A 19,405-nucleotide genomic window follows, 5' to 3' on the forward strand; every position below is an offset into this window, starting at 1 on the left:
CTGGGCTGGAGGAGGCTGGGTTCTCTGAAGCATGGTCTCCCATCCATGCAGAAATTGATTAATACCAGAGACAGGAAAATCTCTATTTTGAGGCTAAACAGAAGTCACAGCACTCATCCCAGAGGGCAGCTCACAACTGGACACTCCTGGAGATGGGATCATAGCTGCCCATTGCCTCGGGCAAACAAATGAAAGCACAGAACTTTCAGACTGGCCAGTGGGCGGCAATGCCTTTGTACCACCCAGGGCAAGTGTGATAGGTGTCCTGGGGCAGGTGAGTGGCAGAGCTTAGAACAGCCGCGGGGTTTTCTCAGGATGCCTCGGCAGCCCTCTGCCACATCAGTCCTTCGGTGGAGGCGGGAGACACACGACAAGACACACAGAAGAAAACAATCCCACACCTGTGCTCCCAGGACAATGTCCACAACTGCTCAAAGATGCAGGAAGCGTAGGCCCTGTGCACGCACTCACCTGCCAGCCTCCTGGGACACAGGAGCCGGAGGAGGGGCACCACACAAACGCCAGCAAGGCTCAGCGCCCAGCAAGCTGCCCTGCTGGAGCCCTGGGCCGACAGAGTCATTGGAGGAATGTGTCACCCTGGGGCAGAACCCACTCTCCAAGGCAGTGGGTCCCCCCCCCACCAACTAGAAAGGGGCTGAATTAATCATCCATGGTTACGTGCCTGTCTGTCTGTGTGACTCTGTCTGTCACACACACACTCCCACACTCCACTTCCTGACTCATCTGGGGCATTCTGAGTTGCTCCCAGCCCGTTCCCGCAGCAGAGCCCAGGGGATAATTGTACTGCTGTCTCACCGACATTCTGACAGGTACGAGCCCAGCATCTTTCCTGAGTTTCCTCGGGCGTTGGACAGGGGAGGGTTCAGCCGCAAGGGCCCCAGGGAGCCTCCTCTCTCAATGCATTTTCCAGAAGGGCACAGAATGAAGCCCAGTGCCAACTCTCAGGCCAGCTTCCGCAGGAGCTCCTGCCCTGTGACTCACAGCCCTGAATCCCTCACCAGGAGCTGCCACCATCAGCTCCCAGCCCAGGCCCCACGTGGCCGGCAAATGCCAGTGAATCCGCACTCAAAGGCCACTCTGTCTGCTCCCGCAGGCACGTGGGGTGCCGTGCCCACCGCAAGCCGGACTCCTCCATCTCGGCTCCTGCCAGATTTCATTTACATCTTGACGGCCGAGTCCAAGGACAAGGTTCCTGAGGACACAGCTGTGGCCAAGGCAGGGGCCACGGCAGCCACCTCGAAGGACCGAGCAGGCCGCCCCACCTCAACGCGCCGCTTACCTTGCCAAACTGCTCGAAATACTGCTTCACATCTTCCACCACCGTGTTCGCAGATAATCCGCCTACAAAGATTTTCTTTGTTCTTGTGACCATCTGCAAGACATGACAAGAGGAAGACATGGGTTAACTAGGTTATCTGAAGCCACACTCACCGAGATGCTGAGCGAGCCACTCTCCACGCTTCTCTAGAGAGGAAGGCGATGTTAGGAATATATCAGCTGCACCAAGCGGGCCCTGTGGGCGTCTCAGGATACCGGAGACCATCACTCGGGATACCTCAGGCCTTCAGGCCGCAACCCGAAAGCTCGAGTTTCATACAGATGGAGAGTGAACCTCTTTGGCTATAACACACGGCCTCACTGTGATGTTAAGTCACACGTCAAAGCTATTTTAAACCTAAGAGACGTGAACAAAAGAGAACTGCGTGCATAAAGGTCTGCTGCCCTGAAAGTACCCATAAAGTGTGTCCATAAGAAACTCGCACATAATTCAAACCCACGTGCAGACCGCCTACACCGAGCCGTTCTGGGTGCTGGCTTATGTCTGCCAACAGGACAGACAGGACCTCATACACTGGGACCGCCCTCCAAGCCCGGCCCCCAGGGCTCCTTCCCCTCTGGATGTCTCACCATTCACCTTGATTTGTCCTACACCCAGCCAAGCGCAGCTGGTCCCCAGGCCTCCACACCTCTGTCCACGCAGGTCCTGCCCCTTGGGAGACCTCTCCACTCCTGCACCTCCCTTGCCAAGTTCTGACTTTCCTCCGAGATCCAGTGCCCTTCTCCAAAATTCAAAACACCTGTATAGTCGCCCCACCCAGAAGCTGTTTCTCCTGCTTCTGAACCCCAGACGCTGCGCCCCTCTGCCTCTCACCCACTCACTACTTTCCACCTCGCACTGAAGTGAGTGATAATCCTGCCTTCGTTCTAACCTCCTCCCCCAGACCGAGGGCTCCTGACTCCTCTCAGTACCCCCCGGGGTGCAAATACAGGGCCAGGCACACAGAAGTCCACAGCCGAAGTCTGGTGGATGCAAAAACAAACGAATTTCTGCAATGGCCACATTTCAGAATCCCACCAGCCCTAAAGTAAAGGGAGGAGGGAACTCGATGATGTCCACTCTTCAGAGTGGGACCAATAATCTTACATAGAAGAGTGAAAGACAATAAAATACAATAATTTTATTCTGAAGACTAAGTTAGGCTGTGTGGGGTTTGCGGTTGGTTTTTTCTTTTTCTTTTTTTGTTCTTCTTTAATGTCAAATAAAAAATTTTAAAACTCAGTGGATACAGGGTCTCACCAGTTTGGTTGCATATAATAAAAGCACAACGTCTTAACTCAGTGGCTAGATCTTGTCACAATATATAATACATACGTACATCAAATCATCACGTTGTATGCTTTAAATATCTTATCATTTTATTTGTTAATTACACCCCAATAAAGCTCTGGGAAAAAATGTTTGATGAGAACATACAAAGAAAACAAGACTAAAACCCAAAAATAAATGAATGAGAGGAATCTCAAAACATTAAAAAAAGAAAAAAGAAACAGCCACAATGTCACACGTGTCTATTGTAAGTCGATGCAGGGGGTACTCCCCTGGTGGCGCAGTGGTTGGGAATATGCCTGCCAATGCAGGGGACACGGGTTCGAGCCCTGGTCTGGGAAGATCCCACATGCCGTGGACCAACTAAGCCCGTGTGCCACAACTACTGAGCCTGCGCTCTAGAGCCCACGAGCCACAACTACTGAGCCCACGTGCTGCAACTATCGAAGCTTGCGCGCCTAGAGCACGTGCTCCACAACAAGAGAAGCCACCGCAGTGAGAAGCCTGCACACCACATCGAAGAGCAGCCCCTGCTCAGTGCAACTAGAGAAAGCCCACGCAGCAACAAACACCCAACACAGCCAAAAATAAAAATAAATAAATAAATTTATTAAAAAAAAAAAAAGTCGATGTAGGTTGCCTAAGTATGGGGGCCGTGGCTGCCTGGATCACGTATCACCGAGTCTCTTGACACACGTGTGGAGAGAATGAACCAACCAACCCACTCCCAACAGTAGAGACTCAGTGGAGTGACACCTAAGGGCACAGCGGTCCCAGGCAGGCTGTTCTAAGGAGTGTGAAAGGCGCTGGAAGCCTGGCTTCTGTGTCTAAGTCTGGATGTGACCCTGGACAGGACTTGCCTGAGGACTGGCTTCTGTGCTCTGCACGTGAAGTCCTGGACCAGAGCTCCCTGCCCCGCCTAACCCTGAACTCCCCCGAATCTGTGAGCATGGTGGGCCCGACAGGGAGGCTCCCAGACCTCAGGGACCTCACACTAACTCAGCAGCTCCCAGAGGGGACACATGCCACCTCAGCCCCCTGACTGACCCCCGACCTGGAATACCCTTGTAGTGGACATCCTGTGCTGTCCCAGGAGGACACTGTCCTGGTGACCCTCATACATCTCACTGGCCACCATGCAGTGGTTTGCATGTGTGTTTAAAACTGTTATTTACTATTTTTTCATCTCTTTTCAGATGAATGAGAGACCTGATGAGATAATGTACGTGAGGACATTCTATGAAGATCCCACCAGTGTCCACACCTCCGAGCTCCAAGAACCTCCGGTTAACTGGTGGGCATCTTATCCAGCTCCTTGTTCATCTCCCTCCTTATCTGTCTCCCTGCTTATCCCTCAGTCTCCCTGGTAGATCAAGGTCACCTTCACGGTGACGCTCCATCAGGCCCTCTCCAGATTTAAATCTCTCCCTTACTAATCGCCAAATTTTACTCATCTATCTTTCCTAACGCATTCATTCAACAAATAGATTAAGTGCGAGGTGCTGGAACTCACATTCAAATACAGTGTGGAAGTTAATCCCCTTTAAAATGGAAATATAATAATTAGCCTACCACACAAGGTTCCTGCTGCAACTAAATTAAATAACATATGCCCAGGGCTTCCCTGGTGGTGCAATGGTTGAGAATCTGCCTGCCAATGCAGGGGACAAGGGTTCAAGCCCTGGTCCGGGAAGATCCCACATGCCACAGAGCAACAAAGCCCGTGCGCCACAACTACTGAGCCTGTGCTCTAGAGCCCGTGAGCCACAACTACTGAGCCCGCATGCTGCAACTACTGAAGCCCGCGCACCTAGAGCCCGTGCTCCGCAACAAGAGAAGCCACAGCAATGAGAAGCCCACGCGCCGCAACGAAGAGTAGCCCCCGCTCTCCACAAGTAGAGAAAGCCCGCGCGCAGCAACACCAAAAATAAATAAATAAATTTACAAATAACATGTGCCCAAGTGTCTGGTGGGACAGCGCGTAGATGATAAATAAATGGTCACTAGCTGAATCCAAAGTCAGCTACTAAATTCATCCTTCAAGCTCAGAAGAAACGTGCAGCAGAAAGATACCTTCCACCAAACACTTTGATAAATCAACTCTTATTGCCCATTCTCTTCCACTATCATTTCAAAAACACTTTCCTACATCTCTACGTGATTTCAGATGGGCAAAGACTCCCAATAGCTTCATTTTAGATTTTTCATTCCTTTTTTTTAACCCCAGCCAAGCAATTAAATATCTATAAAGAAACACTAATGTGATCTACAAACATGCACTCGTGGAGTTCTCAACTTAAAGAAACTCTGGAGAGGTATTCCATAAAATGAACCCCACGGTCTCATTCAGACATTGTGTAGAGCCAGGTGGGTATAGACAGCAGGCCCTATATATATTCCAAACGTTCCCATGGACAGAGAGAATTAAACGACCAACGTGTCTTCATTCCAAATAACAGAAGTCAACAGAATGTTCATTCCCCAGTAACTGGTAAAAAGAGAAGGTCCCCTCTTACACCCTCCACCGTTGCCCTACAGCCGTAAACCTGCCAAGACAGAGCCCTAAATGCTGGGGAAGACATCCAGCTATAAATCTACACAGTCCCAAAACAGTCTTTAAAACACTTCTTTTAAAACAAGGATGAGAAATTCCAGGCCCCAGACAATGTGGCCAAAATGTCCAAGTTACTAAAACATCCTCTCCAGGAACCAGCTCAGATATAGAGATAGATCCCCACTCTTCAGCAAACACTAAAAGGAGGCTGGTTTAATCAAAACCTTCCAAACGTGAAGAGGCCAGTGGGAAGATGGGCAACACTTGGTTAGCTGCTCACTGACGTCTCAGCTTCAGGAGAGGACAGCATGGCTGGGGGGTGATGGGGCTCTGCAGGTGACCCCTCCCGCCAGGGGCGCTGGGGAAAATGGGAGTGAGTTACTTTGGGAATTCTGATGGCGTCACTGCTAAATGGGCTGTGCAATGCTCCATGATTTGCATTCTGGAGAGGGACGCAGGGGGCAGGCAGAGGATGCTAGAATCACACACTCTTCCCTCCGTTTCCCTCCCACCTCCATCTCCTTAGGACAGCAGGAAGGGGGCAGCGTGGGGACGTGGTGTCCAAGGTCTCAGTGGACTAAACAGAGGTCCTCAAATTCCCATCAATACTGTCAAGGTCTCATTTCTGTATACATGTGTGCGTGCGTGCGTGCGTGTGTGTGTGTGTGTGTGTGTGTGTATGTATTGGGGGTACCTCTCTATTCCCAATCCTTGAGTCTTGGCTTCTCTGTGCCCCAGGAACCATAAAGCACCCCAGACCTTTAACCCTCTCTGACCCTGGAAACAGCAAGCAGGACCAGTTACACACTGGCCCCCGACTCTACAGTCCTCTGTGTTATAAAGTCCTCTCTGCCCACAGTGGAGAGCGCCACCTGTGTCTTCTTCCCGTGCTAGGCCCTTCGGGTAACTGTTTCCCAACCCACAGCCTTCACACCGACACACAGCTACTGCACACCAAAAGGCTCGGGGCCTCCACAGCACACTTAGATGGAGAGAGCCACCCATCTGCTCCAGAGAGAGCTCAGTCCGAAACCCACAAGGAAATGGGTCTGAAACCTCCTTGGTTTGGAGTTTTTGGTGGAAGGTTGCACCCAGAGCGAGGGCCCTACACCCTTGGGGACAGCCCCTCCCCTAGCAGATGCCTCCTTTTATGGTCTAGGGCGGCATTCTGGGAAGGCGTGTGTGTGGTGTGTGTGCGTGTGTGTGTGTGTGTAGCACGCATAGGGGCATGGGGAGGGTCTGGGCTGTCACAAATCACTGCTGCAAAGTTCTGTTATCTGGACCCGTAATTTAACTAAACACTACCGCTCTCCACACAACTCTTGGCTCCAGAAAGAAAACCCCAGCATCCATTCCGGTTCGGAAAATTGCTGTTTACACATAAGAACTGGCCAGAGCCAGCTGCTAACGAGAGCCGCAAAGAACACTCCACCTTCCTGCCTCTCACCAGAGAGCTGGCTTTTTTTTGAGTTTCAAAAATTCCCTTTTAAAAAAATGTGTTTCCATCTGAAATGGTCACTCAGAGTGGAGCCACTGGCTGTATTTTTATAAAATCGAATAAAGCAGGTGTGTGTGTGTGTGTGTGTGTGTGTGTGTGTGTGTGTGTGTGTGTTGAAGGCAGAGGGTGGAGGCATTAGAATCTTTTAGGATGAGATCGAAGAGGAAATTTTAGCTCCAACAGCACTGGCCCAAAGATATTAGTTGTCACACAAGAAAACAACAGAACAACAACAAATATTTCTGATCCTAGTAGATGCATGGAAAGGCAGGAAATGGCTCTGGAGAGTCTTAAATGGGTGTGAGAGAGGCCCAGAGAAACTCAGCCAGCTCTTGCCATAACCATGCTCCTGAAGAGAGTTCAAATTCCCCTCGGTGAAAAACCACGAGCCATCTTCACGGCCTGAGAACGCAGGGTCTTTGCAGATGCCCTCCCATCTATGGGAATCCCAAGGTTGAAAGAGCCCAGGAAGGATGAGAACGCTAGCATTGGGTGAGCTCTCGCAAACCTGACCGTCCACCATCCCCATTATGCAGATGAAGAAATCAAGTCCCAGCAAGGTGACTCATGTGCTAGTTAAAGACAAGGCAGAGTGACAACGGAGAACTGGTAAGTTGGCAGATACCACGTGAGTTCATACTAGATTCTGAATTTGGCAAGCACTTTGTTCTTCCGGATCTGGGATGAGACTGCGTGGTATCATCAACTCTGCATTTGAGAATTAAGCCCAATCTTTAATGGTAAAGAAGCTCTACGAAGGCTGACTGAGATCCTAGAAGTCCCAAACTCCATGGCCCCCTCCCCCAGGGTGTTTCTTCCAAGGGACCTGTCCTCTAAAATTCCTACATTCTCCCAATAGTTTCTTCCATTCTGCCCTCCTCCCCCTAAACTACCACTCTTGCCAACACCAACACCCCAATCACATCCGAATCTGATGGCAAAACTCATGTAACATACGAAATCAGAACACAAGTCAGGAACTGGGAATCTTCTCCAAAAATTTCTAGAATCATACGTGGAAAAAGAGACTACAGTGATGAGTCTCTTGATGAGTCCCCCCCAAAATTCATGTCCACCTAGAACCTCAGAATGTGATCTCATCTGGAAAGAGGGTCTTGCAGCTATAATTAATAAAGGATCTTGAGATGAAATCACCCTGGGTATAGTGTGGGCCCTAAATCCAATGAGGTGTCCTTATAAGAGGAGGAGAAGGGACACACACACACACACACACACACACACACACACACACACACACACACACGAAGGTCGTGTGAAGACAGAGGCAGAGACTGCAGTGATGTGTCTACAAGCCAAGGAATGCCAGCAGGTCCCAGGAGCTAGGAGAGAGGCGAGGGACGGTTTCTCCCTCACAGCTTCCACAAGGGAGCCTCTGTCTCTTCCAGACTTGTAGACGCCTGAACTATGAGAGAACACTTCTGTGGCTTCAACGACCCAGTGTGTAGCAGCCCCAGGTAACTAACATGGGGACCTCCTTGGGAGAGGCTCTCAGACACCACGGCCTCAGTCTCACCTTTCCTTGGTGACGGTGGGGCGTGGCCCACAAGGACGCCTCCACCACCCTGGGGGAGAAGAACGCTACACCCCAGGTGTGACCATCTGAGTCTGGCCCCCCGGGGAAGGCAAGTCACACCCATCATTTGCACAAGCAGTATGGCAGGGGCCGCAGGGTCAAGGCTCTGCCCCAGAAGGTGAGGTGGGAAGGTAAAGGAGTCAGGAGAGCAGAGCCAGCTCTTGAAGAGAAGCGGCCCAAAGGCGACTTAAGTTCCTCTGATAAAACATGTAGGGCCAGGGTTGACACACGGCAGGGTCCCTCCTAATAGCAGATCCTCTTCTTCTACGGACAGCCGTGGTGCCCACGTCTCCTCCACGCTCAGAAGGCGCTGTCCTCACTGTGGACCCACTGTGGGCCCAGCCCATAGCTGAGCCCTCCTCACAGCTGCCCTCCCTCAGGCCTCACGTCGGTCCTCAGACGGGTCTCAGCTTCTCTTCCACAGCCAAGGAGACAGGCTCAGAGATGTGAAGCGTCCAAAGTCACACAGCACTAGCGGGTGACAAAATGGGGCGTCACAACCCTGAGCTTTCTTTTTTGGTGGGGGGGCGGGGGGGGGGCACGCCACGCGGCATGTGGGATCTTAGTTCCCCAACCAGGGATCGAACCCAGGCCCCTGGTAGTGGAAGCACCGAGTCCTAACCACTGGACCACCGGGGAATTCCCCAACTTGAGCTTCCTCTTCGTTGAATCTCCTACACCTTTACTTGCGACATCCCAGCAAAAAGAGACAACTGGGGACAGGGAGGCGAGGGGGTGCCAGGAGGAGCAAGTCTGATTCTGCCCTTTTCGATTCTGAAGCCAAGGTGCAAAACAGACAGGCCAGATGCTGCTGGTGGGAACGTCAAATGCTGCATCCGCTCTGGCAAACAGTCTGGCAGTTCCTCAAATGATTAACTGTCGAGTTACCATAGGACCCAACAATTCCACTCCTACTATGTACCCAAGAGAAATTAAAACGTATGTCCGCCCAAAACCTTCCCCACAAAATGTTCACAGCAGCCTTGTCTGTCAGTCAGACAGTGGAACAACCCACCCACCAAACAACCCATCGATGGATGGATGGATGGATGGATGGATGGACGGATGGACGGATGGATGGATAAATTAAGTGTGATCTATCCACAGGATGGAATATTATTTGGTCACAAAAAGGAATGGAGCACTGACACGTGCTACAACCTGGATGAATTTTGAAAACATTGTCTGAAGTGAAAGAAGCCAGTCATAAAAGACCACATATTGTATGACTCCATTCATAGGAAAGTTTGATGGGGAAACCCATAGGGACAGCACGTAGAATAGGGGTTGCTTAGGGCTGAGGGAGAGGTCAGGAGGTGTGGCTAAAGAGTATGGGGCTCCTCTGTGAGGTGGTGAAAATGCTCTATAACGGACTGTGGTGATGGTGCACGTATCTGTGAACAGACCAAAAACCACTGAACTATACGCTTCAAATGGGTAAATGACGTGGCATGTGAATTGCATCTCACTAAAGCTGTTTTTGGAGTTTTTCTTAATGACAGGCCCAAAAGATCCCCAAGTCAAGAATCTGAGTGCAAAAAGGGCTTAAAATAAACCCAGGCGTCCAAGAAAGCATGCTTCCCCTGTTTCATCCACCAGCTAATTCCACGTGCCTCGATTCACCCACGGTTGACCACTGGACAAAGGTGTAACAATATCTGATGTTGTCAACTGCGGAAATTCATTTAACTTCAGAGGAAATTAATTATAAATGTAATCCCAAATGTTTCTTAGAGCTCTCTCTCCCCGTCTGCAGCTATTAGCCAGAAAGCACCAGTGTTCAGGCTACAATTTGGCATTCCCTCTAAATAGTTTTAAAACTGGAAGGAAAAGAAGAGCCTTCATCTATATGGGGCTAGAATATAATGTATACACAATTAGCCGACATAGCCAGGTTACAGCATTACCTCTGATTGAAACAGTAACTCACCTAAAAGAAAGTGTGACCTCCTAGTGAAGGCGATCAGGCTGCTTCGGCAGGGAGCTGACTCCCCAGTCCTTTCCAAGCACTCACCCAGCTCCCTCCCAGGCTAATTTAAAAAATACTACTTCCTCTTACCCTTGGGGGGAAAATCTGTAGCCAGAGAGGGTGACCTGTCCACAGATTAGTATCAGAGAGTAATATCCTAGCCAGTGGCACTCAGACCGGGGGCCGGGGGATAACAGAAAAAGGTGCAGAGATGGAGTGCTCCCTTGGAAAGCACAGGAAATTAAGGATCGTAACCTGATGCTGAGCAAGGTGGCCGGCTGACCATCACACCATCATCCCAGGTACCCAAGCTGCTCTGCAACCACGGGTAGTGTCTCCATCCCTCCATCCCTCTCAGAGCCCCCGGCCCCCAGTACTTGTCACGGAGTAATGGACTCAGTACACAGAAGGCCCCAAAGACTCTCTCCAGGGTTCAAATGATGACCAACCCACAGAGGCAATTAAAACCCATCATCTTTTACGGCAATGGTATTAAGCGAAATTAAGTACCCTTTACCGCTGCTGAATTTTCGAGGAAGCCGAGCATTTCTGCATACGAAACAGGTGCTTCCACAGCCCCGGCCAAGGGACAGGCAGCCAAAGCAGACTCTTAATAAACCCCAGAACGAGGTGGGAAAGAAGGGCCAGACAGGACAGCAGGCTGGGGTGAACTCAGTTCCCTCCCCCTGTGCCTGTCCCTCCAGCAGCAGGAGCCCGACTCACCCGCCCAGGGTGGACTTTTTCTGAAGACAAAGAGAAGGTCTCCCCGTGAGGGGGAGGGCCCTAGAAATGGTAACACGATGGTCCCCGCGCCGTGGCTAGAGCCTAGGTCCAAGGTGACCCTGCCGACAGAAATGGTCCAAGGGAAACAATAATAACAAGTTTAAAATTCTCTGTCCACCCGGTTTCACGTTTTCAAGCACATCTGTGAACACTGAGACATACTGAATAACTCCCCTGGCTGGTCAGATGACAAGAGGTCAAGTCTCTCCACAGCGCTGGGAGACACCTTCCTCCTCTGAAAAATGGGCATAAAGCCCTGGCCTGAACGACACAAACTGAGACGGCAAATGTGAAACCCTAACTCAAGACCACGGCCCATAGGAAGCCCCTGTACCTTGAACCAAGCCACCAAGGCCAACCCAAACCCCGAGCCCACGCCGCTAACACACACCTTCCTCAGAGCTTCTCCCCTGGCTCCAGCCTCGCCAGCGCCAACCTCCAGGCAGAGACGTGCCTGAGGTCTTACTCACAGCTGTGCTCAGGGTTCACTGAAGCCAGCCCGTGTGCAGGCCCCGGGACTGAACACACAGCTGAGGGGATGGGTTCAGACCATCCCTTCCTACTTCCCAAACCACTCTTTTCCTGAAACATTTCAGGGTGTCTGGGTAGCAACTACCAGAGAGGCAGTTTCTACTCAGAAGTTAAGCATTTCACAAATCAAAACCACCATGAGGCACCATCTCAGGCCAGTCAGAACGGCCATCATCAAAAAGTCTACAGACAGCAAATGCTGGAGAGGGTGTGGAGAGAAGGGAACCTCCTACACTGCTGGGGGGAATGCAAATTGGTGCAGCCACTAAGGAAAACAGTGTGGAGGTCCCTTAAGAAACTAAAAATAGAGCTACCATATGATCCAGCAATATGCTATTCTGGGCATATATCCAGAGAAAACCATAATTTGAAAAAAATACACACACCCCCATGTTCACAGCACCACTATTTACAACAGCCAAGACATGGAAGCAACCTAAATGTCCACTGACAGATGAATGGACAAAGAAGATGTGGTGCATGTGGACAACGGAATACTACTCAGCCATAAAAAAGAATGAAATAATGCCATTTGCAGCCACATAGATGGACCTAGAGATTATCACACGAAGTGAAGTAAGCCAGACAGAGAAAGACAAATATCATATGATATCATATATATGTGGAATCTAAAATATGATACAAATGAACTTATTTGCCAAACAGAAACAGACTGACAGGCATAGAAAACATACTTATGGTTACCAAAGGGGAAAAGCAGGGAGGGAAAAACGAGGAGTTTGGGATTAGCATAAACAAACTGCTATATGTAAAAGAGATAAACTACAAGCTCCTACTGTATAGCACAGGGAAGTATACTCAGTATCTTGTAATAAAACATAATGGGAAAGAAGATGAAAAAGAATATATACATGTAACTGAATCACTCTGTTGTACACCAGAAACTAACACAACTTTGTCAATCAACTGTGCTTCCATTAAATAATTAATTAATTTTTAAAAGGAAGTTAAGCATTTAAAAGTTCCTTGAAACCAGAAGAGCCTCTGTGTCCTCCACGTGATGGGCAGGAGAGCTCAAGGCGCACGCTGAAAACCATGTGAGGAAGGACGGTCAGAAGACAGACCCTTGGTTAAGGAAAACGAGGCTTAGTACGGCACCACTGTACTCTGGGGAAGACTGGTCGACAGAGGACTTCAGGAACAACGACACAGCTCTTCTTGGGAGAGAAAGGATGAAAACTAGGCTGGCAGGCAGGCTCTGAAGCCAAGGTATCCCATCCCCCAGGCCCTCCAGCGGATTTCATGAGAAGAACAAATGGCAGCCTTAACCCTTAGCCTTGATTACCGTCATTAACATATTTTAGATGCACATGGCAATCAGCTCTCGATGAGCAAGTTTTACCTAATGCACGGAGCTGCACCAGGCTGCAGGTTCCCTGACACTCCCGGAGGACAGCAGGGCTTAACCCCGGCTGCACCTTGGAACAGCCTGGGGAGCCCCTAAAACCTACAGATATGGGCCCCACCCTCGGGGATTCGGCTTTCATTGGTCTGTGGGGAGGCCTGGGCATCAGTATTTTTTCAACATTCTCCAGATGACTCTCATGTACAGTCAGGGCTCTGTAAGCAGCTGCTTGGGCCATCTTACGGGAGAGCAAGTGGGCGACGGAGACCTCAACAAAAGGTCTCGTTATTACCATCCTGCACACAAGAGTGGGAAAAGCCAGGGCAGAGCAGAAGGAGGCTGGGACTTGAACCAGGGAGCGCTGGGCTTGAGTCCCTTGCAGGTGAGCCATGGGCAAAAGTGACGGCAATACCTGTATGTCACAGAGCTGCCGTAAGCATCACCAGAGATACGGATGTGAAAGCACCTGGCACATGTCAAAAAACATTTGCTTGAATCCCGGGAGAGTGAGAATGCAGACCAAGAGGGTCAGAGAAGACAATAAATTGCAGAGGACTGTCTCTGGTGGCAAGCCACATTCATTCACTCATTCTCTCATCGAACGTGCTTTGAGGACCTACTATGTGCCGAGCATGGTGCTCGGCTTGACGGATGTTAAGTGGACCAAGCCCTGGCCTCTGCTCTGAAGGTGTTTACAGTCAAGTAGCAGGCTCATTACTGCAGCCTGGGGAGGCTTTGGGGCGCAAGACTGGGTGTGACCTGAGGCTTGAAGTCAGCAGGGGGGAGCCAGGAAAGGAAGGGGAGAAGGGCCTCCCCAGCTGAGGCTGTAGCATCTTCAGTGTTGGCTGAAAGGCTGCAAGCGAACCTGAAATACTGTAGCTCAAGGTAGCAATGGAATGCAAGGAGAAGGGGGGCCAGGCCAGGCAGGGAAGGCCCTGCAGGCCATGACAGGAAGCAACAGGAAGCCTCCACAGGGTTTAAATAGGGGAGCAACTCTTCATTCGGCTGTTAAAGAGAAAAGCAGGGCCACCGTGGGGGGCTGAGTCACCTTAACACTTAGATGCTGGCAAGGAGGCAAGAGTGGCGAGAAGAGCATGAACCAGAAAGAAGGTTCCCAGACCTAGTGACCTGCATGCAGCCCGGGGTCCACTTCCCCATGAGCAGGTCCCTCCCTGCTCTGTCACTCATTCTACTGTTCCAGAAACATCCCGGGGGTGGGAGGAAAGGGCGGGGCAGGTGGGGGAGGCACAAGGAGAGAGAAGCACATTGCACCCTTGGCGTGGTCGTCTTTGGTGAACACTCAGCCACCTGCTGGGCCATAAATTTTACCTGTCAAGAAGAAAAAAAAGTCAAATTTCCCTCCCAGGATGTGCTGGTCTGGTCCCTGCCACCCGCCACAAAGAACTTCCTTTGAGGGAAACAAGGTACCCAAAGAAGTGTTTGCAGTAAAAGAGAGAAGCCAAGATGATCGTGAGCCAGTCCCTCTACCTGTTATTAAATGTCTCACCCCTCGGGAGAGGGAGCGTGATCTTTCTAAACCAAAGAGATCCTTGGAGGCAGAAAAGAGCATTGACTTGGAGATTCTGGAGATGGGAGGGCCAGGTTCCAGTCCCAGCACGCAGAGCAGGTCCAGTGATAGAGCAGAAAGAGGAACCCAGGAATCTCCATTCTGACGCATATATACTAGGTGACCATGACAAGTGACGAAGCTTCTCTGACCTTGAGTTTCTCCCCCTGTAAAATGGGATTAAAAGAGCTAACACGTGAAACACGCTTAGCACGGGGCTGGAACGACAGGCAGACAAACTCCCTCTTCCCCCTTCCCCGCCGCCTGCCCTGTCCCACCAGTCACTGAACTCTCTCGGTTTGGCCACGAACGGGAATCAAACCTTTCCTGCCTGTCCCGCAGACAAAACAGAAGGAAAAACACTTGGAAAAGGCAAGAAGCACGCTTGTAAATTTAAAGACTAGTTACTATGGATTCTGCTTTTCTCAGATTTCTCGGACACCAAACTGAATCAGCCCACCCCCAGCAGTGGTCCTGGGCAACCACAGCATTCCAAGGGCTGAAGATGCTCCAGCAAAAAGGATGCCATCTCGGGCTTCCCTGGTGGCGCAGTGGTTGAGAGTCCGCCTGCCGATGCAGGGGACGCGGGTTCGTGCCCCGGTCCGGGAAGATCCCACATGCCGCGGAGCGGCTGGGCCCGTGAGCCATGGCCACTGAGCCTGCGCGTCCGGAGCCTGTGCTCCGCAACGGGAGAGGCCACAACAGTGAGAGGCCCGCGTACCGCAAAAAAAAAAAAAAAAGGATGCCATCTCAGTGCAAAGCAGTGTCTTTACCCGCCTTAATCTAGGCAGCCCCTTACCCTACAAAGAGAAACAGACTATTCCACATGAGGAAGATCATTCTCTCTATAGGAGATAAAAGCTGTCCATGCCTTGGAGGTCACATTTCTCTGCAACCCCAATATCCTAACGTGCCTGTTGTCTCCTCATGCCAGGAACATATTTCTATAGATCCTCACATAAAAGAAAACTTTACTTTCCAGAGGGATAAACAGGGGAGAAAAAGGAAACAACAGTCACAGCAAAAACATCACCAATCAAACAGAACTCGGTCCACCAGGAACTTGACTAAATGTGCGACGTTACAGATGTTTTATAGCCATGATGTCTGTTCTATTTAAAACACTTGCACTCGGCCAACCCAACCACGGGAAAGAGAGAAAGAAAAGCTATGCTCCCCAGTGTGCCCAACCCAGCTAACTGGTCTGGGCTGGCTGTTTATTGAGGTAAAGAGGTAACCGGGGACCTGTAGCTGCCGGCCGAACGGTGGAAGGCTCATTTCGTAGCTCACTCTGGAGGGCTGTCAATTCAGCGTCGCGGCCGGACAAATGGCGCCCGGTCTCTCTGAAGGGCACTTCTGCCTGGAAGACCAGGGTCTTCTATGGGGAACTTACCCTGCACCTGACAAGGCTTCATAAAATCTAGTTCCCTTCCCTCAAGGAAGAAAAATCTGCCCAGTTAAACCTCATTTGTCCAACGACACTCATTCATTCCCTCCACAAACATTTGTTCAGCGCCTGCCACGCATAATGCCCTGAGCTAGAGGCTCACAGGCAAATCAGCCATGGTCAGGATGCCCCGTGTCCCCCGAGAATGGAAGCCTCATAAGGGAGAGTCAATTCACCCACCAGAATGGAAGCATCGTAAGGGTAAGACTTTTGTCTGTTTTGTTCACCACTGCATTCCTAGCACCTAGAAGAACACCTAGCACACAGCAAGCACTCAATAAATATGGGTTGAACAAAAGAGTGAACGTATACTCCCTGCTCTTGTGGAGCATATGATTCAAGGATGATTCAAGGTCCCCGGGTACCTTCCTTGTCTCCTCTCTGGACCCTTGGTAATTCCCAGCACTCCTGGTTGCTAAGCTGGATACAAGCTTCAGGAGATAAAAGGCTTCATTCCTAAGCAGAACAGCTGGCCACAGTCCTGTTCAGGAGGCAGAGACAACACAGAGTGCTACTCTGAAAGGTCCTGCTGGACTGAGTCAGACAGACGTTTCTCTGGACGAACACAGTTAGTGATTTGGTAGTGTCATCTTTTATATATAAAAAAAGACAGGGCTTCCCTGGTGGCGCAGTGGTTGGGAGTCCGCCTGCCGATGCAGGGGACACGGGTTCGGGCCCCGGTCCGGGAAGATCCCACATGCCGCGGAGCGGCTGGGCCCGTGAGCCATGGCCGCTGGGCCTGCGCGTCCGGAGCCTGTGCTCCGCAACGGGAGAGGCCACAACAGTGAGAGGCCCGCGTACCGAAAAAAGAAAAATAAAAAAGACAATTAGTGACTCTTGATAAGGAGAAGGCTTCAAAGAGGAGATGCCTGACTAGGGTTTTCAAGGATAAGCAGGAATTTCCCAGGAAGACAAAAGAGAAAGGCAGACTGAGTCATAACAGCGTGAAATATCCTTGCCCGTTTCAGGCCCTAAAAGTTTGGCACTGCTAGGAATCGACTGGAGAGGAGAGTTTAATGGGAGATACGGATGGAGACGTGGAGTCTTGTAGACCATGACCAAGGAGACTGGACTTCATCTTGAAGACAAGAGGTCAAAGATTTGAAAGAGAGGATTAACATGACCAGCTCTGTGTTTTAGATAAGTCACTCTACAGAGGACAGATCGAAGGGCTTGAAAATAGACACTGTAAGAACAGTCAGAAGCTTATCATAGTAGTCCAAGATGAAGGGGCCCTGAACTAAAGCAAGGGTATTTTGCATAACAAAGCAGGAAGAGATTTAAGAGTGAGCAGGAGACAAAATGATCAGAACTGGGTAAATGGCCAGATGCAGAAATGAGGGAGAGGAAGGAGATTTGAATTTACTGGGTGTCTGAGTCAGGGGGGTTTCACCAACAGAGATAAGGAAGGCAGAAGAAACAGGTTTGCAGAGGAACGATAGATGTGTTCAGTTCGGGTGTATTAAATTTGCAGTGTCCATAGGACAATCGGGGCAGCTGTTCTGCAGCTCAGAAGAGAGATTAAGCCAGATGACCCAGACTGAATCTACCAGTGTCTAAGCGGCCTCTAAAATCGTGGGAGTGAATGAGATGAGAGGGGAGAGTAACAGCAGGGACAAGGACAGTTTCAGGAGGAATCCCAACATCTTCTGCAAACCCAAAACAATGGCCAAAGAACCAGGAGAGAAATGAGAGGAAACTGTTTTGCCAAGTGTGGCATATGGTCCCTTGGTCCCTTCCCCTTTCCTTGAATCCCAGTTAAGCTTGTGACTGCTTCAACCAACAGAATACAGAAGAAGGGATGGGATGTGACTTCCAAGGCTGGGTCATAAAAGGTGCTGTAGTTTCCAGCTTTTTCTCTGGGGCATGCATACTTGGAGCCCTGAGCCACCCAAGTAAGCCGCCATGTTGTAAGGGAGCCCAACCACGTCAACAGACCAAATGCTGGAGCTCCACTCTTCCAGTCATCCCTGCCCATCCAGTCATCCCTGCCCAGGCACCGGACATATGAGTGACAAGGCTTCAGATGATTCCAGCCCTTTGCCCTCCAGTGACCACCCAGATGTCAAGTCTTCTGGCCTGAGGTCCAAAACATGGTGAAGCAGAAACCAGCTATCCCTGTTGTGCCCTGTCTGAATTCCTGACACGGTGACTCCCTGAGCATAATACAATGGTTGCTTTAAGCTGCTAAATTTGGGAGCAGTTTGTTACAGAGCAATGAGAACTGTAACGCCCAGGTTAGGGCATTTCAAACAGAAGGGAATGGTCAATGGTGTTCAACAACATGAAGATGTTTAGTACGGTAAGGAGGAATCAGGTCTCCGTTTCATTGGCTCCAGAGCTCAGCCACACACTTCCCATGACCGATCTCAGTACTGCGGGGCCAGGAATCTACACGCGGCTCATCCACAAACTCCAAGCTGCCATGTGAGCCACCGTCCCAGATGGGCCCCTGGGGGTGCTGAGGGCTGCAGTGACTTGCTCTCTGTGGATACTCATGAGTATTCATTTTGGGGAAACCTGACTGCCGACGGCAACTGGCACTGAAGATGTGCCCATGAACACAACTGTTCCAAGGCACGCTGCCACATGCTCGCTGTGGTCACCTTTGCCTTTAGAAAGGTAGAAGTCTAAAAAGTCAGGTTTTTCTGGAGAGAAATGGTTAGCATTGTATATATCAGCAGTTCCAAGCAGCCACCTGAAAACAGGCTGATAAGCGATCTGTTTTAAAAGCCCTTTCTTGCCCTTGGCCAAGGGTACTCCTCTCTTCCTGAGTGAACGCTGGATTTTTGATACTCAGGATACATGTGAAACTATGATCGTCTTGCACAGTCTGCATCTGCACCTCTGGGCAACTCACTTCCTGTCCAGCCGTCAAGTCTCTGGGTCTCCTGACTTGCTGGGAAATGCAGCATTCCTCTCCCTGGCCACAGCCCTGCCCCCTGAAGGCCTGCTTGGTCTTCCACTCTGTTCTTGCCCTGCTCCCCCTAAACCTTCTCTGTGCCCCAGAGATAATCCAGGTCAAAGGAATGTGTTAAAACACAGAGAATGAGCCACCTGGGACCCTGCGGAATACTCAGTCTGCACAAAGGGAGACCTAGAAGTAAGACCCAGTGGTACAATTAACCAGAGGAGAAAGCTGATCTTATTACACCTTTTCTTTTGCAAAAATCTCATCATAAGGATATGGCTGAGTTGTTTTTTGTTTTTTGGGTTTTTAAAAAATTTATTATTTATTTTTGGCTGCACTGAGTCTTCACTGCCGCGCGTGGGCATTCTCTGGTTTCGGCGAGCAGGGTCTATTCTTCGTTGCGGTGCCTGCAGGCTTCTCGTTGCAGTGGCTTCTCTTGCTGTGGAGCATGGGCTCTAGGTGCGTGGGCTCAGTAGCTGTGGCACAGGGGCTTAACTGCTCCGCGGCATGTGGGATCTTCCCAGACCAGGGCTCGAACCCGTGTCCTCTGCACTGG

At 50.5% G+C, this 19,405-nt stretch overlaps 1 protein-coding gene across 3 annotated transcripts in view; it reads right to left on the reverse strand.

Moving 5' to 3' along the window:
• The window catches only part of MSI2 (musashi RNA binding protein 2), a 388,721-nt gene that overhangs the window by 251,894 nt on the left and 117,422 nt on the right, over positions 1 to 19,405 (reverse strand). For all 3 annotated transcript variants that reach the window (XM_082861437.1, XM_082861436.1, XM_082861435.1), the window contains exon 6: positions 1,301 to 1,393. In XM_082861437.1, the coding sequence (XP_082717563.1) occupies positions 1,301 to 1,393 (93 nt within the window). The remainder of the gene's footprint in view (positions 1 to 1,300; positions 1,394 to 19,405) is intronic.

The sequence above is a fragment of the Leucopleurus acutus genome (genome assembly GCF_964270905.1).
Source record: "Leucopleurus acutus genome assembly, chromosome: 19".
NCBI classification, from domain to species: domain Eukaryota; kingdom Metazoa; phylum Chordata; class Mammalia; order Artiodactyla; family Delphinidae; genus Leucopleurus; species Leucopleurus acutus.